Source organism: Schistocerca cancellata, chromosome 4 (assembly GCF_023864275.1).
Source record: "Schistocerca cancellata isolate TAMUIC-IGC-003103 chromosome 4, iqSchCanc2.1, whole genome shotgun sequence".
NCBI lineage: Eukaryota > Metazoa > Arthropoda > Insecta > Orthoptera > Acrididae > Schistocerca > Schistocerca cancellata.
Genome location: NC_064629.1, coordinates 858,021,964 through 858,047,197, shown reverse-complemented (window position 1 = coordinate 858,047,197; position 25,234 = coordinate 858,021,964). Strand labels below are relative to the sequence as shown.

General features: G+C 42.2%; 1 protein-coding gene across 1 annotated transcript in view; it reads right to left on the bottom strand.

Annotated features, from left to right (window-relative positions):
• LOC126184984 (uncharacterized) overlaps nucleotides 1-25,234 on the bottom strand; it is a 230,277-nt gene that overhangs the window by 159,839 nt on the left and 45,204 nt on the right. Inside the window, exon 2 of the mRNA XM_049927688.1 lies at nucleotides 10,602-10,739. Within this exon, the coding sequence (XP_049783645.1) occupies nucleotides 10,602-10,658 (57 nt within the window). The 5' untranslated portion in view covers nucleotides 10,659-10,739. The remainder of the gene's footprint in view (nucleotides 1-10,601; nucleotides 10,740-25,234) is intronic.

Genomic DNA, 25,234 nt, shown 5'->3' with positions numbered 1-25,234 from the left:
CATTGCTATATTTTTACTCGCGCTTTAAATGAGTTTATTTTTGTATATACATACATATTATTCCCATATTTATTTGCTTTACATTTCACTTTTTTCGCCACATATCAAGGACGAAAACTTGTTTTAATTTCTTGTTCAACATTGTCTTATTCAAAGCAATTTTTCACCATACAATAGTTGCAACAAGTTGGGAGAATTTGGTGTGCTGAAAATTGCATAACATCATTTATACATGCAATGGATTCTTCTGGCACATTAATTTTTATAGGGACATCATTTTGCTCCTCTTCTTCCTCCTTTGTTTCTTCTTCATCACCCTCTGTGTTGCGGATTTCTATAAAATCAGTTGCTTAAGTGCAAGTTGAGTGAGTTGATAAAAAGTCATCATTTATATTCTAATCATCTGCACTACATGAAATGTTTCGCATTTTCATTAATTCAGCAATTGCTGCTGCATTTTGTTGAACTTCGATGACCACTGAAGCGTGTTGTTCTTGACCCCCAAACCACATTTTGTTGAAGCACTTGGTGACAGTTTTGGGTTTTATTTCCTTTACTGTCAAGCCAATTTAATTTACTGCATCCAGGACAGAAACTGACCGTGAAAGAGCAAACACAATTTCGGCTTCTTCAACATGAAGAATAAGAGACTGCATCAGTAATCGTCTATAATGACACTTGAATGTGTAAATATACACCTGGTCCATTGGTTATGCGAGGCTGGTTGAACGTGTAGGGAACCAAGCCAATTTCACATCTGATAACATTACTTTCAGGTGGCAGGTTGCATTGTCTAGGAAAAGGAGAACATGGCGATTTCCTTTTTTTCATTTTGGCATTGAAAGAGCCCAGCCATTTTTCCATAAGACCACTCACCACCCACGCCTTTTTATTGATTTGCCATGTTACTGGAAGCTTAATCATGTCTATGTTTTTGAATCAACCCGGTTTTGCCACCTTTCCAATCACCAGTGGCTTCTCCATTTCACCTAACATGTTTCGACACAGCAGGACATTTTTCTGCTGGTGCACCTTTCACCTCAAATTGCTAGCGATTTTGAAAGCAGTGGACAATAAAACAGTCCTTTTTCATCGGCACTGAACACGTACTTCAGATTATAATTCACAATTAAGTTGGACAGTATTGTCTTCCATTCTGTTGCTACACTTTCCTGCACATCCCTAGCTTCCCCACACACTTTATTCCACATGATGTTGTGCCTAGCTTTGAAACTGTCCACTTTGAAACTCCGTAATTCCAACCTCTTTAGTGACTTTCAGAGCCTAACTCTGCAACATGGGTCCAAATGAAGGTAAGTGTTTTGCCCATGCACTTACAAACCATCTGCACACTATTTCATTAATTTCTTCATTTCCGGCCTTCTTTGCCTTTCATTTCATCTGCCTGTTACCTTTCACCCATTACTCCCAAATCTTATCCTTGTTTCTTAAAGTCTCATAAATTTGTAAATCTTTAACATATTGCAGCGCGTCAGCAACTGTGAAATGTACAGAAAATAAACAATTTTTCAGCCTTCAGTTGCAAGGTAATTTTACTCATTTACCTAGGTTTCGATTCCAGTAATGGAATCTTCTTCAGAACAAAAAATTAAATTATTTTGAGAGCCAAACACTGGCCATGTCACAGATTAAAAATTAAAACAATAAATACGCACAATCATAAGATTATGTCAGTCAAAACTAAAACCATTAAGGCGAATGTAGACAGAGCTACGCCGGCCAGAAATAAGGACCACATGTGAGCGGCTCGAGTTTTCGCCCCGTCCTCACAGCTTTAATTCCGCCAGTACCTCGTCTCCTACTTTCAAAACTTTACAACAGCTCTCCTGCGAACCTAGCAGAACTAGCACTCCTGAAAGAAAGGATATGCGAAGACATGGCTTAGCCACACCCTGGGGATTGTTTCCAGAATGAGATTTTCACTCTGCAGCAGAGGTGCGCTGATACGAAACTTCCTGGCAGATTAAAACTGTGTGCCGGAACGAGACTCGAACTCAGGACCTTTGCCTTTCACAGGCAAGTTCTCTACCAACTGAGCTACCCAAGCACGACTCACGCCCCATCCTCACAGCTTTAATTCCGCCAGTACCTCGTCTCCTACATTCCAAACTTTACAGAAGCTCTCCTGCAAACCTTGCAGAACTAGCACTCCTGAAAGGAAGGGTATTGCGGAGACATGGCTTAGCCACAGGCTGGGGGATGTTTCCAGAATGAGATTTTCAATCTGCAGTGGAGTGTGCGCTGATATGAAACTTCCTGACAGATTAAAACTGTGTGCCGGACCGAGACTCGAACTCGGGACCTTTGCCTTTTGCGGGCAGAGTGAAAATCTCATTCTGGAAACATCCCCAAGGCTGTGGATAAGCCATTTCTCCACAATGTCCTTTCTTTCAGGACTGCTAGTTCTGCAAGGTTTGCAGGAGAGCTTGTGTAAAGTTTTGAAAGTAGGAGACGAGGTACTGATGGAATTAAACATGGGAGGACAGGGCATGAGTCGTGCTTGGGTAGCTCAGTCAGTAGAGCACTTTCCCGCAAAAGGCAAAGGTCCCAAGTTCGAGTCTCGGCCCAGCACAGAGTGTTAATCTGCCAGGAAGTTTCATATCAGCACACACTCTGCTGCAGAGTGAAAATCTCATTCTAGATTCAATGCAGCCTATCATACTAGCACCACCATTTCAGCAAGTCTCGTTGCATGGCAGTCTTCATATTGTTTCAAACTGTGACTTCATATCTGCTATTTGAGTGTGTCTATCTGCATGTTAAGTTTTGTCATTTGTCAGTGTTACTGCTGGTGAGAAGTATTTGTGCATATTACAGGACCAGTGGCATCAGCTTTCACCTCTCTGCCAGCTCCTGCATCCTTGTCTTGATTGCTGCCAATTTTTGCATATGGAGAAACCACCCTTAAATAGTTTACTTCCTAAATCTTGCAATGGCATGTCTGTTGGTGCTGCAATAACATTGTGGATGTGGATGTTCACAAAGCCATAATATGCGTAAAGACAGTTCAGGTTGAAGTTCTGGGTCTGCTATGTATGTACAGTTTTGGACACTTGTGAAGGAGTCTTATCACTCAAGTTTTCATCTGCAAGAATCTTTTGTAATCACAGTTCTAGTGACAGCACACATCATCTCATGACAGCTTTCCTTAGAGCAGCTCAACTTTGCTGTAACAACATCTATCAGTGTTACTGAACATTCAGTGCTGTTGAAATATACATTCACCTTTTATGAGCCAAAGATGGGATCACGTCAACCAGAATATAGGAAATTTAACATTTCCATGTCACATGTACACACTCCCTTTTTGCATATTTATGTCTGCCATGTCATTTTTCAGTGAATTAAAAGAGATGGATGCCGATCTTGGGTTGAGCAGTAAGCCTTGTTCCATTCTGATTCCAGTTTCAGGGGCTTGCATCAATGGATCCATTGTCTCTGACAATATGTTCCACTGTTACCTTTGCTTTCCTTTTCCTTTTTGTGGTCATCACTATGGGAGCTAGGAATTATTCTCTCATTTGATGATAAATATTGTCCTAGATCCAATAATAACTTTATTATGCACGTATAGGAGGAACAAAGAACAGGAGATAAACAAATGTAAAGAATAACCGCAACTATGCCGATGGTGCAAAGATACTTTTTATAGTCCACGGTGGTTTCACTCACTTGTCACAGCAAAGTGTATTGTGGCGTTGCCACAAATCTTGGTTAGGCATCTCCCATCCTCAGATCTAGTTTTATGTGGTCATTCCACTTTAACTGGCTCTGCACACACAGTCCTAGATATTTTAAAAATTGTGACTTACTCCCATAATTTCTCATCAGTGGTCTTGTATATCAATAATAGCTCTTTTCTCCTATTTTGTGCTATATTTTACATTTTCTGTGTTGACGACCAACTACCAATCCTTTTACCAAGTGTCAACCCTCTGCAGATCTTCCTGCATTTGCTACAGTGTTTTAATATTACAACTTTCCTATACACAATAACAGTATCAATAGACAGCCTTACAAAGCTTCTGATGTCATCCACTAGGACATTTACATACACATCAGGAGCAGTTCTGTACTACTCCCATTAAGAGTTATGTGGCAAGTTCTGTTGCTACAAAGTCTTCGATCCAATAGAAAAGCTGGGCTGTTATTCTGTAAACTAATAGTTTGTTCCGTACATGGCATTGTGGACCTGATCTTAACGACTCCTGGACATCAATGCAGATGGAATCAACCCAGTCACTGCTACCAACAGAGAAGTCAGAGTTTTAGGAGATAAATGTCTGCAGCATCCATGTGAAAAAGGAGAGTTTTTGTTTGCAAAAATGTCAGATTAACGACATCTCCTTCAATTCACAAAAGGTATTAAGTAAGGGTCCACACTATACTGTAGTGAAGAAACTACATTAGCATATTACATTTTCTGTATTTCTACAATGGACTGATGTCAGCAATACAGACCTACAGCAATGTACCTCTGTCATTTCTCTGTTCTTGAAAATAAGAATATCATGCACCTTTCACCAATTTGTTGGAGTGCTTTGTCATTTTAGTGATTTACAATCAACTGTTACTAGGATATTAGCAAGTTTTGTCACATAATCTGTATTGAAACATCAAGACATCCAATGAGGTCAGATCACCTTTCCTCCACTAAACAGCTTTAGCTTTATTTTCAACTAATTTGTATCATCCCCAATTTTGGGGCCAGTATAATCACTGAGTAAGTGGATATATCACTTTAATGCAGTGACGTAGTGAATAACTTATAGATAGGTTTTTACTTTCAGATTCACTGAAAGGTTCCTACGCTTCTCCCCTTACATATGTGGTGGTAATGTGCAGCCTCTGCTTGACAACAAGGTCTTTATTTTGGTTGAATCTTGCATGAAGCACTCTTTACTGTTGTAACAGCTTCATAACATGTCTAATGATCTGTCTATGGTCTTCTATATACCTCATAACCTGGATTGACCCATTTGTTTTTAAAATATATTGCATAATACTGATTTTTAATTTTATGCTTTGGCGCTCCACTGATGACTGAAATATATTCAACCACCAGAATTCTAACTGGCTTCCTCCAGGCCAAAACATCAGCAAGTATTAGTGGCCTTGGCTATGAAGGCATGTATGTGCGTAGGTTGTCTCTTTTTAACTGATGCTAAGGTCTTTGTGAAGCATGAAACCCATCTGAGGATATGACACAAGAAATCATATTGGGGACAGGTGTGAAGATGAACAGCTGTATACAAAGGCCTCAGGAAGATCTTTGCAATATTGAAAGAGAATTGCTCATTTCTGCGAGATGTGTAGACTGCCTTGTAGGGAGAAGTTCTGTTAAGCAGAATAAGATCAAATAAAATGAAATGATCAGAAAGGTAATGTATAAGTCATGACAATTGAAATTTTGAGGCAGAATGTGACTTAAATCTGGATTTCCTGGTTTTCATTAGTAGTATCCTTAACCACTATGTTATATATGAGCCTGATTCAAAATTTCATGTATCATTCATGTTTCAAACTCTGATTTCCAAACATACCATAGGTCCTCCCACACAGTCTTTTGGGAGCAAACCACTGGGGAACAAATTTGGTGGAGGGGTACTGTGATATTTGTGCAGGACTTACAGTGGTCTAATTTTTAAGCATAATTTTAGAAATTTTGTAGTTATAGACTCTAACACCCAATTCAGATGGTATGGTGGATGTTGTGACTCACTGATATTTCAAAGTGCCGCTATGCAGTTACGTGCGTCCTCTACATGTGGCGCTGTCTGCCAGCCATGCAGCAGCAGCGCCACCTAAGTGGCCAGCCAGCCAATGGCCGCTAGACTTGGACTCAGTTATGATTTGACTGTTAAAATGTACACACGTCTTAATCTGTTTACTTGATCTGTGACTTTCATGTATTGCGTCTTCTTTGAAATATATTTGTTCAACTTGAAGTTATAACAATTGGCGATGAGGATGGGATTTTTCTTTTCCATCGTTGACCCACATGTTTCCATGGCTACTTTAGAGCAACTATTGCAAGGTCTCATAGAACAGAAAACGCTTGTCACATATGCGATTCATGATTTCGTCGCAGCATCAAATGCGTCTCTTGTCGTTGTCTCTACTTACTTTTCCTCATTACGACGAGATGGCAGAAAACTGGTCTGATTACAAAAAACGTCTTTGACAGCACTTCTTGGCATTTCATGTCGCAGTCGAACAAACATGTAAGTCTCTGTTCCTTTAATGGATTTCACCTCAAATGTATTGGTTCTTGTCACAGTTAGCTCCTTTGAAAGATCCTGCATCTTTGTCCCTTGCTGAAATGTGCTCACTTCTGTCCGTCTATTTTCAATAGCAAATGCATGTGGTAGCCTCAACATGCTCAACATGCAAATGCTGATGCACTGTCTCACCTTCCCATGGGTCCTGATCTGGCATTCGATAGAGACAAACTTTTGTGTTTCCACCTGGATGTTGCGAGAAGTGGGTTGTGGACGGGTTCCCCATCACCGGCGACCAGCTGGCAGCTGCTATGGGTTCTGACCCTACCCTCTCCCGGGTTTTACACTGTATTCAGAAGGGTTGGTCAGATCGTCCGTCCGCTAAGACTTCTGATCCACTGCGGAACTACTAGGCTTTGCATTACTGCGTCACGGCTAGGGATGGTGTTATCCTCCTTTCCACCGAAAATGCTTCACCCCGTGTTGTGGTACCTGCGTCTTTGCGTGCTTCGGTCTTGCACCTCCTTCACCAAGGGCACTGGGGTGTGTCTCCCACAAAATCTCTGGTGCACCGTCATGTGTACTGGCCCAGCATCGACTCTGAAATCGCACACATGGTCGCTGCCTGCAGCCCTTGTGCATCACAGGCTGCCGCCCCGAAGTCATCTTTGTCACCGTGGCCTTCGCCTGAGAAGCCCTGGGAGCATATTCATGCTGACTTTGTGGGACCTTTTTTAGGTACTTATTGGCTTCTCGTTATTGACACCTACTCTAACTTTCCTTTCATTGTCCGTTGCACGTCGCCTACCACTGCGGCAACCACCAATGCCCTAGCTCGCATTTTCTCTTCAAAAGGCCTCCCCTCTACTCTTGTTACTGATAATGGTCCACAATTTGCCTCTTCTGATTTTGCGGATTTTTGTGCCTGTCACGGCGTCATGCGTGTCACAGCCCCTCCGTTCCATCCACAGTCAAATGGTGAGGCTGAATGACTGGTCCGCACATTAAGGCTCAGATTAGGACACTCCTGACTTCTTCTGCTGATGATCCGCTTCTCCAATTTCTTCTTACCATTTAACCCCCATGGGCGACCACAGCCCGGCTGAGCTCTTACATAGCCGACAGCCCCACACGCTACTTCATCTTTTACGGCCTTCCACCTCACGGCCGCGGGTGGCTTCGCTTGGCCGGTTCACCGACAATGACCTTGTATGGGTACAGGGATATGACAGGTGGCCAAAATGGAGTCCTGGCCGCATCTTTCGACACTGTGACAAATGCCTGTATGAAATCCAGATGGACACGGGTGTTGCAGTGCATCATTCAGACTAGCTTCGGCCTCGTGTGCTGGCAACGCCTGTTCCAGATGCCGCTACACCACCTTCGGCTCTACCTGACGCTCGGGATACTGGAATCTCTCATTACTCACAACACAGTCCTCTCACCATCATATCAGGGCCAGCACAAGAACTGATGCCACCAAAAGATGTGCCCATGCAGGAACCAGATGACCATCATCTGTTGGAGCAACTCTACTCGCCTCCTTCTCCTACGGACGCGGACACATCACCCATGTCTCCTGTTATAGCAACCGGGCTTGCCGCAATGGGCAGATTGGTGCACGGGCCCCCAGCAGATTCGACCCCCATGTCTCCTGTCATCTCGACCTGTTATCATCAGGGACACCTCTGTCCGTACAGGAAACCTCCTCCTCGAGACTTTATAGCCAGTCAAACAACACCTATGGACGTTAGCAATCTACAGGCCACCTCCGTCAAGATCTGTGCAAAAACTTCAAAGGGGGGAAAAGTGTTGTGACTTGCTGATCTTTCAAAGTGCCACCACGCAGTTACACGCGTCCTCTACATGTGGCGCTGTCTACCATCCATGCAGCAGCAGCGCCACATAAATGGCCAGCCAGCCAGCGGCCACTAAGCGCCACATAAGTGGCCAGCCAGCCAGCGGCCACTAGACTTGGACTCAGTTATGATTTGACTGTTAAAGTGTACACATGTCTTACTCTGTTTACTTGATGTGTGACTTTCATGTATTGCATCTTCCTTAAATATATTTGTTCAACTTGAAGTTATTACAGTGGACCACACTGCCTTTGATTTATTTTTATGTCTTAAAACGAACCTCATGTTTGCCCATTATTTTTCTGCATTCATAACATTATTAAATATAATTATATACTTCTGAACATATTCAACAACACTTCTCACTTCCAGTGATCCATTTTAATTTAATTGACACATGGTGTGTGTTTTTAGGCTTTCTCAGCAAATGATAGTAATGAAATATTCTTGGGTATTCAGCCATGGTAGTGTCATCCAAATGGTGTGACATTTCCTCAAGATGACTTGCTGCCATCTTCAAGTGGTCTTGACAACTGATTGTCTTCCACTGGATACCATCTTATATATCCCCTACCTCCTGATGTTGATCTCAAGCCCATGATACCCAGGCATGGCTCCACTGCCAAAGTGGTCTTCAACTGGTGCACCATAACACCTGAGTTCATTTAGTAGGTGTGATGTGAGTGGATCTCCTTGCCAATTATCACTGTGTTTTCAGCACATTCAAGGCTGGGTCCCAAATGTTACTGAGTTAGAAGTCACTGTCTTCCTTTTTTCCCAAATGACCCTTTTGGAGGGTATGAAAAATCAATATTGTTTCTTCGTCATTGTTTTCTGTAGTTTTCTCTGTGCCAACACTTCCTTCTTATAGTCAGATATCCATAGATTCTTTAGAAACATTGTTACAGAATGTGGTGGTGTGTTTTAAGAACTTGGTTCCTGTCATAATTCACTCTGTATCCTTTGGTCCTTTGGAGACACAGTGGTCTGTGACAGTTGACTTTGTTGGTTATTCTTTATCTGTGTAATGCTTGTACTCCATGCATATTTCCTGCACTGTCAATAGAGACTGACCTATGCATATATTCCTGCACTTGCATAGGGTGTGGTAGCCTATTGCTTACTGCAGTCCTAGGTCATCCTTACAAGATCCCAACAAGGCTTTCATCTCTGCTGATGTGTGATATCCACACTTGGTGTGCAGATTATTTTCCTAACTTCTGCTCATGTGTTACCAAAATAAGACATCAAAATTGTTGCAAAAGGTTTCTCTTCTTCGTCTGGAAGCTGTGGCCTAGGCTCGTTTTGGTTTTATGGCACACTGGATCTGATCTAGTCCTAATCTTGCCACACGGACATGTGTCAACAGGACTTTTTCCAACATCTGAACTGCCTGCACTAAAACACCAAGTTCACAACTGAGATACACAGAATTTCTGGAAATACTCATCAAGTGAAAGTCAGATGGTACACTAGGGCCCAGTGTTTACCATAAACCAGTGCACACAGATTTATACTTGTATACCACCAGCTGTCATACCTCCATGCAGTATTGCAAGAATACTATCAAAAAATAATGTCAAGTGTGTATTGTGCCTGCTTCCCAAGATGAAAGCCTTTCTGGGGTCTGCTGAGGACCGCCTAGCGCTCTGGAAACCTGTAGAGTACCACATCCGATGCCACTGTGGGAGAATACACATAGGTCAGGCTGTTTGGAAGGTATAGGAATATGCGCAGAGCACCTGCACCACATAGATAAAGAAAAACCAACAAAGTCATCTGTCACAAAGAACAGCATAGCAGTCAACTTGTGGATGAAGATGACACAGTTCAATTTATTGGACTAAAGGTGGACAGGAACTCAGGTTGAAATGTTCATGTTGCTTTACTATCAAATAACTCACGCAGTTTTGTGTTGGTATACATCTAGTAGTAAATGCTTCTGATGTGGGTATAGGAAAAATGCATATCATTTTGAATCTGTCATTAGGTATTGTATAGTTTTCTGGTGAAATTTAAATAGCACATCACTGATATTGACACTGCAAAAGAAAAATGCCAGATACATGTGCACTGCACTGCAAAAAGAATCTCATTGCCCATTAATTAGGAAAGTACAAACACTTACTTTTTCCTTCCACTGCATTTACAAAATTACAACCCTACACAGCAAACAAAAATTATTTGAGGTAATTGTGCTAGCCACACATCCAACACTAGAAAAAAAAAGATTATTTTATGCTTCCCACAGACCTTTTGAAACTATATGCACAGTCTCCAAAATACTTGAGGTTGAAAATATGTAATAAATTAACAGGCACAAACATACTTAATATGAACCCAGATTCTCTAAAAATTATGTTGCAAGTGCTTCTGTGGGAGAAATGCTGCTATTCAATAGAAGAATTTATAGGGATAAAGTGATAATTTAAGGAAGGTGAAGCTTAGTATTAGTTGAACACATCAATGAACAATTAAAAATATTTTTAGAATGACTTACAAAACTGAGACAGGGATTTTCAGAAGCAGAAAACAACTCTTGTTCCTCATCTTTCATTAGAAGTTTGCTTATCCCTTCATTTTCATTATTCTTCTTATTTACAATCAGTTCCTGTAACTTTACTTTTTCTTCTTCTTGCTGTAAGAGAACATTTCCACAACATTATTGCAGCCTAAACATTTTAAAAAGTTTGTGAAACTGTACCAATCAGTCAGCTGAGCTCATGAAACAGTTACAGTAATTAAACACACAATGAAATCTATGTTGTTGATTGAAAATAGTTAACAGTTTCTAAAAGAAAGATAATGTATCTACAAGTTTTATATTTTACTTTTAAAAATACTTGTAGCAGATATTTTGAGTTTCAGACTGACTATAAAACAGAAAAATAGGATGTGCATAACATATCTCGTACGGTGATGATGTGCATGTAAGATAATTGAAGAAAACCAAACTCAAAAAAATATAAATCTTTTCTGGTTTAAATTTACTAGTCTTAATCAAAGGAACTGCACACACAAATTTTTTTTAGCTGAAAATCTATCTTCTGTGAAAACATTTGTTTTGCCTTTGTTAGTTCATTTTTCAAACAATGGGAACTTCAGGTTGGAATATCAACAAGGAAGCACACCTCATGCACACATGACTGCCATCTACAGCAGATCAGGCCATCACTCCGGTCCAAGATTTTGCATGAAGTGTGTGCGCTTGGGTGGATGAATGTGTGTGTTTGCTTTTCTAAAGAAAGCTTTGGCTGAAATCTAAACATGTAACATGTGCCTGTCTGCAACTCAATGCGTCATCTTTATGGTGAGTAGCAATCTATCCTTTTCCTTACATTGTTAGTCCATTTTTCTGAAGTTCTCACTTCACTGATTCTGTTTCAGTAAGTGTAGGGTGCTGAGGTAGTCCTCAACAAGCAGCCATAATTCTGAGGCTTAAATTGAGTGAGCTGGTCTTGTAAGCTCAGACTAAGATTGATCTTTCACACTGTTCAAGTTAAAACATGACACTCTATTTTGATGTCAATAGGATGTACGCACTGCGATGCATTTCAAAAGCGTGTACATGAATGTTTATACACTGATAAGCCAAAACATTATGATCACCTGCTTAATAGGATGTTGGTCCACCTCTGAAACACAACATTGCAGCAATTCTGCATGGCATGGATCTGACAAATTCTTGGTTTGTTTCCAGAAGTACTTTGCATGACATGACTGCATACACCTCACAAAGTTCTTGTAAATTATGAACTGGTGGTTTGTGGAAACGGAGCTGATGCATGATAGTGTCTCAGGTTCAGATTATGGGAATTTGGTGGCCAAGACATCAATGTGAGTTCACTATTATTTTACTGAAATCACTGTAGCACCATTCTGCCTTTGGACATGGGCTGTTATCTTGCTATAAGATGCCATCACCATCAGGGAAGACATGAAAGGATGCAGGGTGCCCACAATGATGTTCACATTGTCCACAGTTTTCGTGGAAATGGTGCCTTGTATTACTACCACAGGACTCACGGTAGCCTACGTGAATGCCCCCTTTAGTACAATACTGCCCATAGTCGCCTGTGTCTGTCAGTGTTAAATGTTTTGAGCAGCCACTTGCCTAGATGATGAAGTATCCAGACATGACCACTGACCTGATATAAAGAGATAGTGATTCATCACACCAGGAAATATGCTTCCACTGAACCACAGTATAATCTCAATTGATCCTGTGGCCACTGTAATTATAATTGATAATGCCATTGGGTCAAAATGGGAACACATAAGGATGGACTGCTGCAGAGCCCCATGTTCAACAACATACACTGAATGGTGTGTTATCAAACATTAGTGCCTGCATCATCATTGTACTCTGTTGTCATATCTGCTGAAGACTGCTACCTGTCCTGCTTTACAGAGTGGACAAGCCTCTGACCTCCAAATTCAATGATGAGGCCTGGACATCCAACACTTAATTGTCTATTTGTGGTTTCACAGTCCTTCAACTTCTTTCCATAGATGTTCATGACAATAGTACACATTATGAACAGTGTTACCATTTCACAAATGTTCATGCTCAGGTGCCAAGCCATAACAATCTGCTATTAGTTAAAGTTTCTTACGTCAGTGGTGTTCCCCAGTAGCAAATTGTATGATCCCCCATATTTATTTGCTCTGTTTATATGCTTCCTGTACCACAACATGTGCCCACAATGCAAATCAAGTGTCACTTAATCTTGCAACAGGCAGTGGTCATAATATTTTGGATCATTGGCGTACGTTCTGTATTAGTCCTTATTTATCTTCAACACCATTTTCTTGTATATATACACACAGTTTGTCAAGTCAGAATATGAAATGGTTTGATGAAAACAGAGCATTTATACACTCGTTGGTCTACATCTTTAATATTATTTCCTCTATAGGTATATATGTTTATATCAATGTCAAACTCTTTATGTAATTGCATGCTTATAAAAATGACTTTCGTTGTTTACAAACATACCCACCCATGCGCACACACACACACACACACACACACACACACACACACACAGAGGTGTTGATAAATGACAATATGTAACTGATTAGTGAAGAGCACCACAATACAGTGTTTCAGGGACATCCAAGAGATAGCTGTTTATACATACACAACGCACATAACAATATTGTTAAACGGTAGATTTTCAACAGTTGGTCTCTTTTGTGACCTATCATAGATGTTTAATTGTGCCAAACATAGCATTTAATTAGAGACCTTGGAAAATCCAGGATGGAATGTAACAATATAATAAAAAGGAAAGTTGCTACTCACCATATAGCAGAGATGCTGAGCCACAGATAAGCACAACAAAGAGATTGTCACAAATAAAGCTTTCAGCCAGCAAGGACTTCATCAACAATAGACAACACACACACACACACACACACACACACACACACACACACATGCAAATGCAACTCGACTCACACACACAACTGCAGTTTGAGGCAACTGAAACCACACTGCGAGCAGCAGCACCAGTGTGTAATGGGAGTGGTGACTGGGTGGGAGTAAGAAGGAGGCTGGGGTGGGGAGGTGGAGGGATAATATGGTAGGGGTGGCAGACAGTGAAATGCTGCAGGTTAGATGGTGGCCAGGGGAGAGGTGGGGAGGGGGAAATAGCAGAAAAGGAAAGAAGTAAAAAGACTGGGTGTGATGGTGGAGTGATGGTTGTGTAGTGCTGGAATGGGAGCAGCGAAGGAGCTGGATGGGTGAGGACAGTGAATAATGAAGGTTGAGGACAGGAGGGTTATGGGAACGTAGGATGTATTGCACGGAAAGTTCCCATCTGCACAATTCAGAAAAGCTCGTGTTAGTGGGAAGGATCTGTATGGCACTGGCTGTGAAGCAGTCATTGACATGAAGGATATCATGTTTGGCAGTGTGTTCAACAACAGGGTGGTCCACTTGTTTCTTGGCCACAGTCTGTTGGTGGCCATTCATGTGGACAGACAGCTTGTTGGTTGTCATGCACACATAGAATGCAGCAGAGTGGCTGCAGCTTAGCTTGTAGATCACACAACTGGTTTCACAGGAAGCCCCACCTTTGATGGGATAGGTGATGTTTCTGACCGGATTGGAGTAGGTGTTGGTGGGAGGATGTATGGGGCAGGTCTTGAATCTAGGTATATTACAGTGGTATGAGCCATGAGGTAAGGGGTTGGAAGCAGGGGTTGTGTATGGATGGACATGTATTTTGTGTAGGTTCGCTGGACAGCAGAAACTCATGAGTGAGGGTTTGGAAGAATAGTGGGCAGGATATTTCTCATTTCAGGGCATGATGACAGGCAGTCAAAACCCTGGCGAAGAATGTAAGTCAGTTGCTCCAGTCCTGAGTGGTACTGAGTTACAAAGGGAAAGCTCCTCTGTGACCGGACGGTGGGACATTAGGAAGTGATGGGAGACTGGAAAGATAAGGCATGGGAGATTTTTTTTCTACAAGGTTGGGAGGATAATTACAGTCTGTGAAGGCTTCAGTGAGACCCTCAGAATATTTCAAGGAGGTGTGATGACCATGGGTGGCTACACTGTACGGAAGGGCCTTCTTGGTGTGGAACAGGTGGGAGCTGCCAAAGTGGAGGTATTGCTGGTGGTTAGTAGGTTTGATACAGACAGAGGTACTGATGTAGACATCTTTGAGGTTGAGGTCAACATCTAGGAAGATTGCTTGTTGGGTTGAGTAGGACAAGGTGAAGCAAAAGTTGTTGTGGCTCTGGGGGAATGTGGATTTGCGATCTAGATCACAAAAATGTCATTAATGAATCTGAACCAGGTGAGTGGTTTAGGATTCTTGGTTTCAAGGAAGGATTCCCCTACATGGCCCATGAATAGGTTGGCATAGGGTGGTGCCATGCAGATGAACATAGCTGTACGAAGATTTGTTTGTAGGTAATGCCTTCAAAGTAAAAGTAATTGTGGGTAAGCATATAGTTGGTCATGGCAATTAGAAAGAAGGTTGTTGGTCTGAAATCCATTGGACATTGGGAAAGGTAGTGTTCAATAGTGGTAAGGTTCTGGTACCGCATGTCGCGGAATTTGAATACGCGCCAGACGTCATGGACGTCGAAGACCCATAGAGGTCTCTGCACCATCGCGCTGTAAGCTGTGGTGGCGTGCGCCTCCTGGCCCGCTTTTAGTGTGAGGGTGCCACAGTGGAACACATGTCCCGGCGGCCAATAGTGGGGCCCCCGATAGCATACTCAAGCGCCTGCCTCTCGCTCAGCCAGCCAGTCCAATCTCGCGTATGTCGGTTTACACCTCGCTTCATGCTAGACAGCTTTATTCCTTGTTCTGTGTACGAGTGGACATGTTTGTTGCCTTGTGGCTCTGTTGTTCGATCTTGTATACGTTCTGTCCTTTGTTGGTCGTGTCCGTCCTCTCCTGTTGTGTTGTTGTTTGCGGGCCTCTCCACGGGTCCCGCCGCGCTTTCCGTCATTGCTATCCCGTGACTGTCCTGGTTGCAGTTACAACAAAGGTCATGGCATTAGGAATGTTAGTGTAAAGGGAGGTACCATCAATAGTGATGAGCAGGGCACCATGTGGTTAAGGGAGAGAGAGGAACAGTGGAGAGTTGGTGGAGGAAATGGTTTGTATCTTTTACATAGGAGGGTTGGTTCTGGGTAATATGTTGAAGGTGTTGGTCTATGAGACCAGAGATTCTCTCAGTGGGACACAGTAATGGAGCACCCTGGGAGGTTAGGTTATGGAATTTAGGAAGCATGTAGAGGATGGGAATGCGGGGAGTGGAAGGGAAGAGTAGAGAGTTGGACTCCAGGGAGAGATTCCAGGATGGGTCTAAGAATTTGAGTAGTGACTGGAGCTCCAGCTGCATTTCTGGAATGGGGTCACTGTGGCAAGGTTTGCAGGAGGATTACCTGGCAGAAGGACTCTGCCAACTGTCAGATACTTCCACCTAAAAACCTTGCCACAGTGACCCCATTCCAGAAATCCAGCAGGACCTCTGTTCACTATTCAAATCCTTAGTCCCATCCCAGAATCTCTACCTGGAGTCCATCTCACTACTCATCCCAAACACTCCCATACCTTCTACATGCTTGCTAAGGTCCATAACCTAACCACCCAGGATGCCCCATTGTGGCCAGTTACTGTGCCCCCACTGCGAGAATCTCTACTCTCATAGACCAACACCTTGAAACTATTACCCAGAACCTACCCTCCTATATAAAACATACCAACCATTTCCTCCACCTACTCTCCACAGTTCCTGTCTCATTACCATATGGTACCCTGCTCGTCACTGTTGATGCTACCTCCCTTTACACTAACATTCCTAATACCCATGACCTTACCACTATTGAACACTACCTTTCCCAATGCCCGACAGATTCCAAACCAACGACCTCCTTCTTAGGCAACATGACCAACTATATGCTTACCCACAATTACTTCTCCTTTGAAGGCATTACCTACAAACAAATCTGGGGCATGGCTATGGGCACCTGCATGGCACCATCCTATGCCAACCTAATCATGGGCCGTCTAGAGGAATCCTTCATAAAAACCCAGAATCCTAAACCACATGCCTGGTTCAGATTCACTGATCACATCTTTGCGATCTGGATTGAGGGTGAGGACACCCTACCCACATTCCTCCAGAACCTCAACAACTTTTGCCTGACCTGGTCCTGCTGGACCCAACAAGTCACCTTCCTAGGTGTTGACCTCCACCTCAAAGATGTCTACATCAGTACCTCTGTCCTTATCAAACCTACTAACCACCAGCAATACCTCCTCTTTGACAGCTCCCAACTGTTGCATACCAAGAAGTCCCTTCTGGATAGTGTAGCCACCTTTGGTTGTCACATCTATAGTGATGAGTGGCCCCTCTCAGAATATACCAAGGGTCTCACTGAGGCCTCTACAGTCCTTAATTATCCTCCCAACCTTGTACAAAAACTAATCTCCCATGCCTTAACTTTCCAGTCTCCCACTACCTCCTGAAGTCCCACTGTCTGGCCACAGAGGAGCATTCCCCTTGTAAGCCACTACCACCCAGGACTGAAGAAACTGAATTACATTCTCCACCAGGGTTTTGACTACCTCTTGCTGTGCCCTGAAATGAGAAATATCCTGCCCACTATTCTTCTCCCCCCCCCCCCCCCCCCACACACAGTGGTATTTCACCATCCACCAAACCTACACAATGTACTCATCTACTCATCTATCCTTACACAACCTCTGCCTGCTTCTAACCCCTTACCTTATGGCTCACACCCCTGTAACAGACCTAGATGCAAGGCCTGTCCCATACATCCTCCCACCACCATCTACTCCAGTCCGGTCACAAACATCACCTATCCCATCAAAGAAGGGGCTACCTGTGAAACTAGTTATGTGATCTACAAGCTAAGCTGCATTCTATCTGTGCTGTATTCTATGTGGGCATGACAACCAACAAGTTGTCTGTCCGCATGAATGGCCACCAACAAACTGTGGCCAAGAAACAAGTGGACCACCTTCATTAGTCACTGTCCTCATCCATGCAGCTCCTTCCCTGTTCCCATTCCAGCACTACACAGCCGTCATTCCACCATCACACCCAGTCCTTTTACTTCTCACCTTTTCCGCTATTTACTCCTCCCCACCGCTCCCCTGACCGCCATCTAACCTGCAGCACTTCACTGCCTGCCACCCCTAGGATACTATCACACCCCCTTCCTGCCCCAGTCTACATCTACATCTACATCCATACTCCGCAAGCCACCTGAAGGTGTGGGGCGGAGGAGTACCCCCACCTAGTCGCCACTCCCAATATGCACTGGTGCTGCTGCTTGCAGTGTGGTTTCAGTTGCATCAAATGCTGCAGTTGTGTGTGTGAGTTCAGTTTCATTTGTGAGTGTGTGTGTGTGTGTGTTGTCTATTGTTGACAAAGGCCTTACTGGCCAAAAGCTTTATTTGTGACAGTCTTTTTGTTGTGCCTATCTGCGACTCAGCATCTCAGCTATATGGTGAGTAGCAACTTTCCTTTTCATTATATAATTAGAGACCATACATGTTTATGGTACACTTGGTTCAGCTTATGTACAATTTGGTTTCTGTTTAAGAACCAAGATACAGAAAGTTACATTAGGCAGTTCCATTTATACACAGAGCTACACAACAACAACTTTGGAAGAAATTACAATGGGATGCAGCTGGATTTTATCATGAACACCCTTTTGTTCTAAAGATGTGCCACTGGAAAAATAGTAAATAGTTTTATTGTGCATTTTATTAAATTGTTTTGCACAAATGAGCTAGATCCAAACTATGGAAAAATGAAACTTGACCAGGTGTATACTGTAAAATAGTGCACCTCCTCAGCTGGTGTACTGCACTAACAACAAACAACAGAAAAAATAGAAACTTCTATGTTCTTCAGTGTGTGTATTGATTGAAGTTCAATCTAGAAAAACCTTATAGAAATTCTGCCTCAATTTTGTAGTTCATCTACTTTTAGCATATGAATAATTTTCAAATTTACAGCCTCAGAAATCAGTAAGTTAGCATACTTTGCATATTTTCATCTATTGATGGCATATGAGTTAACACAGTAGCTGTAGTTCAAGTACATTCTATTGTCCATTGATCAGTTTTACAGTGATTTTAGACATGATATGTTGCAACTTTATACAGAAATAAACAAATTTCTTGGAAATTTGTCATTTGATACAAGTAATATTCTGTAGTAATGTTTACTGATAATATTTTTACTCTGTGATATATGATAGCTGCACTGATTTATGCAATAGTGTGGCACACATACGGAAAGTCTGCAATCTAATTTGTTGTCATACTGCAAATAATAATAAATAATACATTTTTAAGACTTTAAGACTTTTTTTTAGATCTTCTATGTTAAACTCACTGCATAGAAATATTAGGACATTTATACATTACTGCAACACTACATCTTAGTCTGTATGTTTTCTTCTGTATTTTCAGCACTACACTTTGTTTTGCTTTTCGTTCTTTCAGGAAAATTTGACATTCCAACATATATTTGTCCTACAGATTTTCCAACAAGTACTGTTTCACCTCATACCAGCATCCACAGATGAGGTGTTCCTTTAGTTTTCTTTTGAAGGTGCTCAGTTCCTTTATGCTCTTATCATCCTACTGTATGCTTTCTTTTTACACTTGTAAGCCTCATGACTTATCAGACCTTTTCCTTTCTGATATATTTCAAAGAGTTCAATCAGTTCATCTCTTGCTTTTTTAGCTTCTGTAGTGAATCATTTTTTGTTTGATTTACCCCTAATAGTTCTGCATATTTTAGGACAGGCTACATCTATGTGGTTTCTTAATACACCACAGAAAGATTCCCAGCTCTTTTCTACACTGCCCTCTATGTACATATTGTCTCACTTTTCTTCTTTTAGCAAAAATTCTAGTCTGTTCAGATTTCTAAGCTTAGTTTGTCTAAATTCAGCCGCTACATTTTCTTCAGTTTTTATGTGATCTCACGGTTCATTTGTTTGTCCAAATGGTCTGCAACAACAGTATTTATAACCTGAACTGTTTGCTTTCTGTAGGTATATTTGACATGCTCTCTTAATGTTCTTGATGTTTCAGTATGTCTTGCTGGATTTGTTACATGAAAGCTTATAATGTCTTGAAAGCTTCTTGTGTAGTCACTGACTTTAAGCATATCTATATTTAAGTCACCAGCTTTTATTACATAAGTGTATTGCTTTGTGACTTTATGCAGTAGACATCAGTTTCCAGTAAAAATTGTTCAATGCATGAGCTAGGTGATCAGTATATTCCTTTTACAAGGTATTTTTCTCGTAAGAACTTTGTTTGCACTGCTTCTGATTCAAAGCAGAATTCTGTACAGTTTATGATCTTCTCTGGAGTGCAATTCCCTATTTTGCTGTCTACATATATTGCTGCTCCTCCACTATTATGTACAGTTCTGCAGTAATATGGTACATTTTTATATTCCATTAGATTGAAGACCTTTAATTCATTCTCCTTTAAATCCCACTCAGTCATTACAAAATGTTGGCAACTTCAGCAGATAATAACACTTCTAATTCTTCTGATTTTTTGTATGGATATTCAACATTTTGATGCAGTATTTTTAAATTGAATTTCTTTGAATCTGTTTCTCTACTTGTTATACTGTTTTTTTTGGCAAGCTCTGAGTATCAAAAAATTTGGTCCTTTTGTGAGGGCTTCCTGTTCTTGGTGTTTCTTAACATGGGTCCAGGTGTTGCTGCTGCTTCCAGGAGATCTGCTGCTGATGTTTGCACTGCTTTTGCTGTTGATGCTGGAAATACTACTTCCCTGGACATTAGTGTGATGGTCCTTTATTCTAAAAAAAAACTTCTTGCTTATCATCTAGGGCAATAGGATCATCTTCTTTGCTAGGTTTGTCAAACAGTTCGCTTAACTGAGAAACTAGCTTGGCATTTCCTTTTCTGTTTAGGTATAGGCCTATGGTTTGTGTGGTCATCATGGTTCATTTCACTAAGGTCTACCAATTGTATGTAGTTAAATTTGTCACACAATTTTTTTTAGTTCAGAATTGTACAATTTCACTTATTGTGTACACACGACCAAATTGGCAGATCATGTCACACTGGAACAGCTGTGATAATGATATTTATATTAAACATTTTGATAATATGTTTTGGAAACACCATAGGGCAGTCTTGCTTTCATTTGTATATACGTCGCTTCTGCCGCCAATAATCATGACGCGACCATCTTTTTTTACTTGGCTTGTATCTGTTGCAATATTTTCCACCATTACATTTAACTTGGCACCACGGTTTTCTTTGGCAAAAACCAATCGTTTTGAATGCATACCCTCATGTAAGCATGTGGAGAGGCCTGGTATCAGTACTTTAACATTTTCTTGTGATAGGTGGTCTTCCCAAGAGAGTGCATTATATTTTATATCCAGCTCTTGACACTTCCTCTCAGGTTTGTTGTGTTTTGAACTGATTGTCTTCAGATCGTCTGTGTACATACTTTTAATTTTTTCTTTTGACATTAGCATGCCCATTGCTTCATTTTTTGTGGCATTTACTAGGCTTGATAGCATGTCCACTAATGTTCATCTTTTATATATTTCAGGTCCACTTTTACACATTTGTTGTGATACCAGCCCCTGCAGTCAATGCACAGCATAACTCTTTCCACTTTCTTTACACAGATTTTACACACATCACTACTACATTTTAAATTTATTGAGACAGCACTATGACTTTCACTCGCCGCCATCTTCCTTTGCATTTGGGGTAACTCCTCAGTTAGGCAAATGTATTTCATACATGAAATATAGTAATTAGAATTATGTGTGGAGCTTACTCATGTACATTTTATATTCTCATGTTTTAGCAGAGAAGAATATTAACCATAGTTTAACAGTACAATCATTCTTTGACAAAATTAAATGTCAGTACTGCTCTTGATTTGAGAATGACTGAAATATTAACAAACACTAGAGGGAAAAGTGATCTGCATTTTGCTCAAGTGAAACTAACTTTTGCACACAAAAAAGTGAAATACAGAGCTATAAACCTCTTTCAAAATATACCTAGCAAAATAAAATGTGAGGCTAACAACAATAACCATATTTTCAAATTCAGATTTAAATTACTTCTCTTTAAGACATCCTTATATACTGTATTATTGTGGATGGATACTGTGGCCCCATAGACAGGATATATGCCCTTGTGGACTAATGCCTTCAGCCTACTCTCTGGTACCAACCCGCCCATATAAATAGTACTAACCTTTTCCTCTAGCAACTGTCTACAGTGTCTGTCCTATTAATACATGGCACACAGCTTCCCACTGTTGTCATCTTCCTCTACACCAACATCCCTAATGCCCATGGCCTTGCCACCACTGATAACTACCTTTCCCGATGCCTGACTGACTCCAAACCTACAACCTCCTGCTTGGTCACCATTACCAACTATCTACTCACTTACCCTTAATTACTTTTTTGAAGGTAGCAAACAAATCCTCAGTACAGCCATGGGCATCCATATACCACAATCCTATATGAACCTACTAATGATTCGTCTAGAGAAATCATTGATAGTCATCCAGAATTTCAAATCTCTTAGTGGTTCTGATTCAATTATGACATCTTCATGATCTTAACTGAAGGTGAGGACACCTCATTCACAATCTTCTGGAGCCTCGACACCTTCTCCCCCATTCACTGGTCCTCCTCAGCCCAACAAGCCAACTTTGTTGTGTTAACCTCCAACTTTTGGATGGCTGCATCATTACCACCATCCACATCAGATCTACCAATCACCAACAATAGCTTCATTTTGACAGCTGGCATGCATTTCACATCAAAAAGTTTCTACTTAGAGCCTTGCTATTCATGGTCTTAGCATCTGCAATGATGACCAGAGTTCTCCAAATATGCTGATGGTCTTGATGAGGCCTTCCCAGAGTGAAATTACCCTCCCCACCTTGTCCAGAAACAGATCTCCCAAGCCTTGTCTCCCCAGTCACCTACCCTTTCCCATCCTCCACATAACCACTGTGACCATGAAGTAGACCCATGATTGAAACCTCAGTGATGTAATTTACATGATGTTGAAGACAATGATGTGGAGTTTCTCGGTTCACCAATAATAGATCAGTCAGGATGGGGGACAGGGTATTAAGCAATGTGTATATATCATGTTCTGGGTAAGTGAAGGCTACTGCATGATCTTAGGTTTAGACTTCTTGATAATGCAGCAGGCAAACAAAAAGAGATTGTGTGACATCGTTGGCTGGGAGGCTCCGTCCGGGGAAGTTTGGATGCCGGGTTGCAAGTCTTATTTCAGGTGACACCAGGTTGGACAACTTGCATCTTGGTGATGATGAGATAATGATGAGGACAACACAACACCCAGTCCATGAGCATAGAAAATCTCCAACCCAGTCGGGAATTGAACCCAGGTCTGCTGCATGATTGGCAAATATGTTGTGCACACAGCAGGCCCCAAAACTGACCCTAGAGAAATGTAGCTGAACTTGGATGGACAATGTTCAAGCTAGTAGAGGCTGTCGCCAGTGAGGTACTGTCACAAGGTGCATCAGTCTCAAAGGGTGAACCCCATGAGCTGCAGTCAACACCACTAAGGATTTATTTGAATGCTATTGTGCCACAGAGGTACCGGGAAGTTGGTTTGGATAAACATGGAAACAGAATAGCCTTACAGAAAACTATGTATTGAACATACCATGTGGCTTTGTATGGAGAAACATTGCATGCATGTGGGAGAGGAAAGACAGGAAAGTAGTTCGAGTGAATTTTGATAATTTTGGCACTAATGGAGTAGAGCGGACCAAAGAAATGTTGGTAGCTAATTTGGAGGTCCTGGATGATGTGGATAGGGACTGCATCAGTGTACACATACATAATATGCAAATTACTGAGACAATTGTATTATGCAAGTAAACAGAGCACCTTAATGGTAGAGACACGTTAGAAATGGAGAAATTGTTGTCTGAGTTGGAGGATTTGTTTTTTTCTTTTAGAGACTTTACCACCTACACCAATAATACAGTTTTGTACTCTTACAGGGAATGAGTCACTTCTATATCATAAACCTTACCACATACTGCAGTATTTGCAATGAGTGTTGCAAGAATTCATTACTCAACAAATAGCAGATAGCATGATAGAAGAAATCACTAGTCCATGGGAGGCAGCCATCATGGTTGTGCCAACAAAGCTACCAGATGGTACTAAGTGATATAGATTGTGCTGTGATGGCAGGTATTTTAACATTAATATGATAACCCATGTATATCCAATACCAGACATCATGGAGGCTATTGGGCAGTGAAACTACTTCTCTGCCATCGATATGAGGAGCGGGTAACATCAGATAGAAGAATTCCCTAAGGACCATTTTGGCTGCAGAATGCTCCAGCAACAATTTAGCATTTGCTAGCTGAAGTACTGAGGGGACTGAAATCTCACCAGTTTGTGGTATACCTAGTTGATATACACTCCTGGAAATTGAAATAAGAACACCGTGAATTCATTGTCCCAGGAAGGGGAAACTTTATTGACACATTCCTGGGGTCAGATACATCACATGATCACACTGACAGAACCACAGGCACATAGACACAGGCAACAGAGCATGCACAATGTCGGCACTAGTACAGTGTATATCCACCTTTTGCAGCAATGCAGGCTGCTATTCTCCCATGGAGACGATCGTAGAGATGCTGGATGTAGTCCTGTGGAACGGCTTGCCATGCCATTTCCACCTGGTGCCTCAGTTGGACCAGCGTTCGTGCTGGACGTGCAGACCACGTGAGACGATGCTTCATCCAGTCCCAAACATGCTCAATGGGGGACAGATCCGGAGATCTTGCTGGCCAGGGTAGTTGACTTACACCTTCTAGAGCACGTTGGGTGGCACGGGATACATGCGGACGTGCATTGTCCTGTTGGAACAGCAAGTTCCCTTGCCGGTCTAGGAATGGTAGAACGATGGGTTCGATGACGGTTTGGATGTACCGTGCACTATTCAGTGTCCCCTCGACGATCACCAGTGGTGTACGGCCAGTGTAGGAGATCGCTCCCCACACCATGATGCTGGGTGTTGGCCCTGTGTGCCTCGGTTGTATGCAGTCCTGATTGTGGCGCTCACCTGCACGGCGCCAAACACGCATACGACCATCATTGGCACCAAGGCAGCAGCGACTCTCATCGCTGAAGACGACACGTCTCCATTCGTCCCTCCATTCACGCCTGTCGCGACACCACTGGAGGCGGGCTGCACGATGTTGGGGCGTGAGCGGAAGACGGCCTAACAGTGTGCGGGACTGTAGTCCAGCTTCATGGAGACGGTTGCGAATGGTCCTCGCCGATACCCCAGGAGCAACAGTGTCCCTAATTTGCTGGGAAGTGGTGGTGCGGTCCCCTACGGCACTGCGTAGGATCCTACGGTCTTGGTGTGCATCCGTGCGTCGCTGCGGTCCGGTCCCAGGTTGACGGGAACGTGCACCTTCCGCCGACCTCTAGCGACAACATCGATGTACTGTGGAGACCTCACGCCCCACGTGTTGAGCAATTCAGCGGTACATCCACCCGGCCTCCCGTATGCCCA